The 8,008-nt window shown below is 38.7% G+C and overlaps 1 protein-coding gene across 1 annotated transcript; it reads right to left on the bottom strand.

The window, feature by feature from the left end:
* Positions 1-544: 544 nt before the first annotated feature.
* LOC146148048 (uncharacterized) lies at positions 545-7,721 on the bottom strand. Its single transcript, XM_083387338.1, has 9 exons — positions 7,439-7,721; positions 6,995-7,178; positions 6,729-6,892; positions 6,343-6,537; positions 5,918-6,154; positions 5,559-5,725; positions 4,384-4,483; positions 2,789-2,851; positions 545-2,489 (listed from the first exon to the last, which is right to left on the bottom strand). The coding sequence occupies exons 1-9, from the start codon at positions 7,569-7,571 to the stop codon at positions 1,876-1,878; spliced, it is 1,857 nt and encodes a 618-aa protein (XP_083243464.1). The 5' UTR covers positions 7,572-7,721; the 3' UTR covers positions 545-1,875.
* Positions 7,722-8,008: the final 287 nt, after the last annotated feature.

The raw sequence follows: 8,008 nt of genomic DNA, 5'->3' as shown, positions 1-8,008 counted from the left end.
TGGTCTAGAATCCTACCACAACGCACATTATTTGAGTTAGCGTTTTGGGTTAGGGTGGGTCAAGTATTGAACTAAATACTGAAATATAATAATACTTGACCTACCGAAACCCAAACGCTAACTCGCACACTAACCCAAATGTTATGCGTTGACTTAATAATTGTGGTAGGATTCTAGACCAGCGCCCAATTAGTTTATCAAACTAAATAGAAAATTAAGTTAACTTCAAAAAAATCAGTTGCTTTCGTTTTTAGCGTCCAGCGCAACACGGTACTTTCCCCTTTCGTTTAACGATTAATAGAAGTTACAGCATAAATATGAGAAAAACTTTAACTGTAGCTACTTGACTCCAATTAGAGATCAAATTGCAAAACAACGAAAACCGATCGATTTTCTGTGCTACTATTGAATATCTCAGAAAACTTTGCCGGTAATATTTGTAGGCCTATAATGATTTTTTCAGCTTTAGAAATCCAACTAAGGTACGAAGCATCAATGTTGTAAGTATAACTACATATTCTTGCAGCAACGTTTATTCAGGCAACCTACTCATACATAACTGCTACAGTCAACAAACTAGAATTTTTTAAATCTACACAAATCCGTATATATTTCTCAAAAGCAAAAACAAAACACAGAAAAAAAGCAAATCCTTACTGTTTAGTTAAGACCTACTAGATTATAGCAATTGTTTTCGTTCAAGATGGAACAGCACACATAACGTTGACAAATAAAATAAGCGATAATGACCCATGAAAGAAAATGGAGTTGTGCAGTAAAACTATAACAGTGCCTAAAATGCCAAAATCATATAGAAAATCGTTGTCAAAACGTTTACTTCAATAATAACGATATCTTTTTAGATGAGGCATTATTAATAGATAAAAGTTGAAACGTCATATAATCACTTAGTTTAAAAACAAATAAAGCAATTTCTAATCGCTAAAAAAACGATTTATTTAAATACAGAAAGGGTTTGTCTTTAAATTGCGTAAGCTGAAAACATACCAATGAAGGTATCAACGTGAGGCAATTCGTTTGGTGTTTAAATTTCTGTATCCAACTACAAATCAGTACCCTTTAAGCTTGAACGATTGGGAACCCATGAACTATAGCATAATATATAAATTCAAGAATGACTCGAGAAGTAGGCTAAAATAGTTTGTAACCGCGCGATACATCATGTTGTGTGCACACTACTGTTGAAACCCGCAACAAGAGATTGTTACCTAAATACAATTTTTAACTTTTAAAGTTATTAATTACGCTGATAATGTTTTAGGGATTGTGGTAAAATCACTTTACAACCGTTAAACGCCGGCGATACATCTAAAGCTAACGAAAGTCATTTAAATGATTTGGGAAATGGTACACTTCGACGGAATTACATTAGATCACTTGCTGTTGTCAGATATAGTTAAAAATAATCGGCAATCAGGAGAGTGGCCGCCGGGATAACATTGAAGACTAATATATATTATATCAATCTGAGGTTGACAATGAGCAATTTAATTGGTAGAATTTTCTCGAAAGCATAGCCTTCATACGGATAATAAGCATAAATGATTGCCACTGTAACACAATCTCTAAACACGAAAATCGTACACGTGCAATATTCGATATGCAACATTCAGAGGCAGTGTACAAACGGCAAATAGCCATTTTACAGCGGTATGGAATTTAAAGGATACAGTTTCGAAAAAACATGAACTTTATAGATATCCTTGGAAAGTCTCAACTTTTGCGATAAAAGTGTAAAAAAGGAACTAAGCAACGTTGAACTTTATTACGTGGAAACTTAACATCCTTACACAGCAGTATCTCGCAAAATAAAAAAACATTCGAACTGCGCGCCAGAATGGTTACTGGCGCATTTTACTTGTTCCAGTAGCCAGGTGCTAAATTACCAGGGGCAACTGACTTATCTTCGACCAACGGAGCGAAAAGCGCTCGAAAAATACGCTCCTGTTCAGCGCTACGTTTCGTGATCACCCCCACCGCAGGCTGGTCGTCCAAAGACGGGTGAAAAACATTGTCGCTGGACTCGACCGGTCCGATCTTGCTGAATGGCCTTTTGCCGTTCCCCGCTTCGTCATCGCTGCTGCTTGAACGACTGTAACCGGTGTCGTTGCCGCTCGCCTTCGATTTGCGAAAGGCGATGCTGTCGGATTGGTCGCCGCACAGCTCTTCACCCGCGTCGCTGACAGAGAGGAAGGCCTTCTGCAGGCCAGACGAGCCCGATAGGTCTGACTCGCACGGGTGGACACACTCATCCAGCTGCTGCGCGTCCACACGGACCTCACTACTGCTGCTGCTGCTGGAACTGCTGCGGGACGTCCACTGCGAAGAGGCGTTCGTACTGCCGCTATCGCCAAGGGCCCGAACCATGCCGGAGTCCTGGTAGCAGCCTGTGCTGACCGAACCCATCAGCGATTCGTCGGCTTCCGACTTGTCCATGTAGGCATCGTTTCTGTTCGTCCAGCTTTCGTCTGTGCGACAAACAAGTAAGGGTATTAAAAAATTCTAGCGCATCACAACCTTAAATATTGCACTAAATTCCAAGTTATTGTACATCTATTGAAACCTTCAAAAACACCTAGTAATGGAACAGTCGCCTTTGTTGGTTATGGTTTTACGTGTACGCACATTAGAGAAATGTTTACATAACGTTTGTGGACCACATATTCCGCAAGTCAAAATACTACACCAAAGTTATTGTTGCAGCAAACCAAGCTATAACTAGATGGGCCCGCTTTACCACTGAATTGTGCCTAAAATTATTTTATACCTGTTACGAGATAAGGCAAATGGTGAACAACTGGTGGTGGCGCTTCACCGGAATTCGGAACACCTAAAAAAACAAAAACAAAAAATGTTAGTCTGACGCTTCCCTGCGGGGCTCACCTCGGTGACTATAACGGCTCTGTTTTTCGCCAAAAAACAAAGTCATTAGCTTGTTCAGCCAGATGCAACAGTTTTATGACATGACATTTCTGTTAATTTCGCGCATACGCGACGGATTCGGCAGTCGTCTGACAGCTATTGTAAACAACAAAAAGCACTGCAGCATTACTATCCAAAGTCTTTGTAATTTGACAGCATCGCATAACAAGGTTATTGTATCACTTTTAGACGAAACAGTGCGGTTGCCCCAGTTCTACGGCATCTTCCTTACTGGTATTGAGGTGCCGATTCAAGCTATCGCGTCCTCGTTAAACAGTAAAGCGGCTACAAGGTGAACTGGCACGCGGGTCACGGGACTGACGTTGGACTTTTTGTCGGGAAACACAAGAGTGATTACTGTAGTCTGTAGATATAGGCTATGCGCTCAATTACACGTTAAGTTGTCGACTTTGTCAGCGTGCATCCTCGCATTCTGTCGGGTAAGAACATTAAGAGGATGTTTACCGTTGCCGTGTTTTGTTGCCATAATGGCGTGGTTGAAATAACTCAACGTGTTCGCAAACACCTGCTTTGACCAAATGCTCTTTACTTTCGTTTGAATGCTATTGTAAGTTCACAGTGACACCTGAAATTTTTCCACTACAAGGCACTCATCCTTTTTTTAAATGTTGATAAAAATTGTATGCAAATGTCTATAACTATCACGCTAATGGTTATTGCGACATTAAAAATTTCGCTACATAAGTTTTTAGAAATGCTAATAAGTTAGACATACCCGCACTGTCGATACAGAGACTGAACTTCAGTTAAAATACATTAGAAGGAGACTTACACAATGTACATTTAAAGTTTAAACAGGGTTGTGAAGAATTTATCACGTTGACACACGCGGCTTATTTTTTTGCACACGGCTCTGTCGCCAAAGGCAATAGGAAGAAAGAACATTACGAAAACGCACCTTTCGGCAAACAAACATCAACCAACTTTGTTGCTTATAACAAATTTGAAATTGTGGATGCCTAAATATTACGACTAAGTTCCATAAATTGCGCAGGTAACAAGATTTAAAATTGAGAATAGTTAAAACAACGCATTATTTTAGTACGAGACCAATTACTAAAAACTCGTGCAAACTATACTTTAATTCTCACCTTACATGTGATTTTTAATATTATTTTGCGGGTTTGATAAAAGTATCCATTTCACCAGGAGTTTACAAAGAGTTTGTAATTTTCTCAGTGTAAGGACAATATCTGTTGTTTTCTTAAAATTACCTGACTGCTAAATTCCTATTATTACGACAATTTTTTTTTCTACATAAAAAGAGGGCTAAAAATTTATGGCCAAAAAAATATACCCTTGCTTCAGAGAACCGATAAAACCAATGATACTATATTGTATAGTATCATTGATAAAACCAATGTAACAATGTAAAACATTGCGGCGTGAACATCATCCTGGCCGAAAAAAAACACTTACTCTGTGTTTCAGGTTTTTCGTAAATAAAGAGGTCTCCAGGTTTTTCGCGATCATCAATGTTCTTAAACGTACTCGGACGGGACCAATCCTTGTCCGATTCCTATAAACAAAATTTCGCAATTAGTTAATGTTGTGAGAACTAGTAAATTCTCTTACAAAAAAAACAAGGAACTAGTAAATTCTCTTACAAAAAAAAACGTTTCTGCGTGTGTTGAACCTTGGTCTTCGTGACGCAAAGGTTTATATATCGTGTTTTTAGGTAGTTCATATAGGTGGTTCACGCTGAAATTGTCACACGTTAACACTGCCAGTTGGTAAGCACCAATAAACCTATTCCAATTATCCGATCCGATAGATAGATGCTTTAAAAAAAGATGAACCGACTGCTTGCGGTCCAGTTTTGCGATGTATTCAACGACTAAGACGACTGTAAAAATTCGTGATTTTCGTTCGTTACATTTATGCGTACACGGAAAAAGTCCATCCAAACAGGCATCTCGCCGCATCCAAAGTATCATGAAAGATGGCTTAACATAAACAATGCTGCATTCTGCAGTACGCTGCAAAGGGCATATCATAACCCAAAGCAATCACAATCGCGCACCCATCGGAGGTGTCCCATAGAATAGAGGCTCTGCGGTGGCCGTGTTGTGCACATAACAGGAAAGGTGTCCTACGCTTCGCGGTGATTTCTCTGACGAGGCCGGCGTCACACCAATCGCTATTGTTGATTGTGGCGAGCGCAAACAGCCGCAGTCTTAACCGAGAATAAAAACCTCACGAGGCGCATTCACAAACGCATTTTAGCGGCGTGCAGCCGAATTCGTGGTAAATACAAAGCGGAAGGGATAAAGAAGAGGGGGTTTTATCGCCTTGATGCATACAACCCAAACGTATTGGAATACCACTTTGTTTACGACTTTTCTCACAAGTTTACTGCAATACACACATACGCCTCTTTTTAACCGATTCTATATCTGGTTATTTTTATTTTTCAAAGAATTATTTTGTGGTTAATTTTAAAATCAATACAATATAAATTTACTTTAAACAGCATGTGCTCGGAAAAGCTTAGCAACGTGATGAAAGCCGAACAAGGGACAATTTATTTAAATACAACGTGGCACGAAAGAAGCATTTCGAGCCGCACAATTCAGTTAAAAAATATTTCGTACCAGATTGCCAGGTAATTTGACCTTGAAGAAAGACTTGCATGCTCTTCTGCAACGCCACAAAATCAAAACCCCAATCAGCAACAATAAGCAGACTGCCAAAGTGCTAAGAGCAATAATCAAAACCAAAGGTTGCTGTATTTTTTCTTTTTTCGGAGGGTTGGGTGAATCTGCAATGCAAAGTTTTCATTATGTAGAATGGGTGCAAGCAATTAGATAAACAATAAACTTTACTCTGCATTTCTAAACAAATGGTTATATTTAGGCTTTTAATATGCTTTCACTGGCAAAACTTAACAACTCAACTATACTGTAACGACTATTTGCACTGTTTTAGTTACTTGACTTATTTAATTACTAACATGACGGTTCCATGCAGTAGTAGTTTATCGGGTTGGTCACATTAAAGCTGAAACAAAGAAAGTGATCTTTTTTGGTAGTGTAGTTCATATTCCTGGTGCTGAGGTTGTGAGAATTACTGCAGATGGAATCTTCTGGAACGAACTTGTTTTTGTACGACGTGGCAACCCACATCGTACGATCGAAAAATTGTGCAGCTGCGTCAACTTGAGGCAGAGTCTTGTTCTTTTGTATAACGTCTGGCAAATGGGAGACGAGTTTTTTGAAAAAGCGAAAACGACTTTACTTTAAATGAAAAGTGGCAAGACTGTTCCATGAAACGTGACAAATAAGATCGATTTATCACGATTAACAGGCCTATTAGACACGGCAAGAAAGTCCATCTCTACTTTTTTTTCTGATCAGATCTTTTAAAACTATAATATACCTTTGTACACCTCGTAGGTGCAAGTGCGAGCGATTCCCAAAGCGACAAAATCATTTCGCCTATCAATGTCACTCGTTCCCTCCAGTATCGGGTCCGTAGGTTTCATTTCGCCAGTAGTTCTGTCCACGATCATGCAACGTCTGGCATTGTTTGGTTTGTTGTCGCACCACACGACTTTCTGAGGGGTGGTATTGCCTAGAAAAGACAGCAATTTATAAAAGTTATAATTTATGTTTAATTTTTGTTGGACCGTCAAATGATATTTACACGTAAATTTGTGACGTCATAACTGAAAATATATGCCCCCCTCCCCTCAAACAAAAAGCAATCTAGAACAGCACCTGAAAGATAAAACATAAATATGTTGCAAAAAGAAATTTACTTACGATCTACACCATTCATAGCGATTAAACTGAATCCATCATAACTGTAACTGTAAAACAGTTCATCTGGTAAATTGTCTGGTAAATCGTCTGGTGATATTTGACAATATTTCTTTTTTAGGGGGATGTTGCAGCATCCATCAATCGGCTCGTACATCTCATTTGTCCTAGAACAGCGTTAAACATAGAAAACGAGGTTCATGGTTTTTAAACATGCACTGTGTTGTTTTCCGTAGAATTAGAAAATGGCAGAACTGTGTAAAACTTACGTATTTTTGTAGTAGGCAGTAAAAAACGCCAAATCAATTTTTGTGTAATTTGCCTTGATGGTGTAACTCCATGATAATCTCCATTTTTCGTTAAGAAGAACGCTTGTCGTTTCAACAGTAAGGTGTTTACTAACATTATTCTTTGCTGCTTTCAAATCGTTCCAAAGCAAACGGTTGAAGGCCACTGCAATAACAAATTGTTGTTTGTTGATCAGTTGTGATGATGGTTGCTTATCTGCACTGATCAACAAAAATAATTTGCTGATGGTGCTACATTAGATATTGATAAGTGTATTATATACACGATACCTTGATCAAAGGTTAACTAATTAGCATTGCAAAATTGTAGGGCCATATGATTCCGCAAAGGTTTATAGTTTGCGAGGCGAAACAGATGTCAAAATTTTATGACTATAATCTACTGAGCTGTTAACTGTTTCTTACCATCTTCGAATCCACAGCATTTGCTCTCTGAATTAGCAGCATTTACATGTACTTCCGAGCAGTTTGGAACTTTAAGAAGCATTGCGGTCGGAAGCAACACAAGACTGGTAAGGGCAACAAAAGGAAACTTCATGTTGGATTGACCTTCCTGCTAAACAGTTCCTTTTTTAGCAATATCGAATCGATGTTATACCACGTTAAATTCCTCTATGTGATGTAAGCCGGACCGCGCCAACATTTACTTCTTGCCTAATATTATAAAGGGTAATACTAAAACCGACGATATCCTGAAAAATAAAAAATATCCATAAAAGTCCCAAACTTAGTGGCATACAAACTGCTAAGAGCAATGGTCGGCAATATTTTTTGTCGCGGCCCAAAGTACTCTTTTCAGAGCTATTGAAGGCCCACTACGTAAAACCTCTAAGAAAACAGTGGCGGATTCACGATATTTGATTTTAAAGTGAAATATTACACGGCGCCTCAATGCCCAAAACACTGCTGTAGCATAATGTACTTGTAAAACACTATAAAACGAAGAATATACGCGCGAAGCGCGAAACAAATTTT

Source organism: Ascidiella aspersa, chromosome 4 (genome assembly GCF_963924565.1).
Source record: "Ascidiella aspersa chromosome 4, kaAscAspe10.2, whole genome shotgun sequence".
Lineage (NCBI taxonomy): Eukaryota > Metazoa > Chordata > Ascidiacea > Phlebobranchia > Ascidiidae > Ascidiella > Ascidiella aspersa.
Note: the sequence above shows the minus strand (reverse complement) of the source record. Positions and strands in the feature narration are given on the sequence as shown.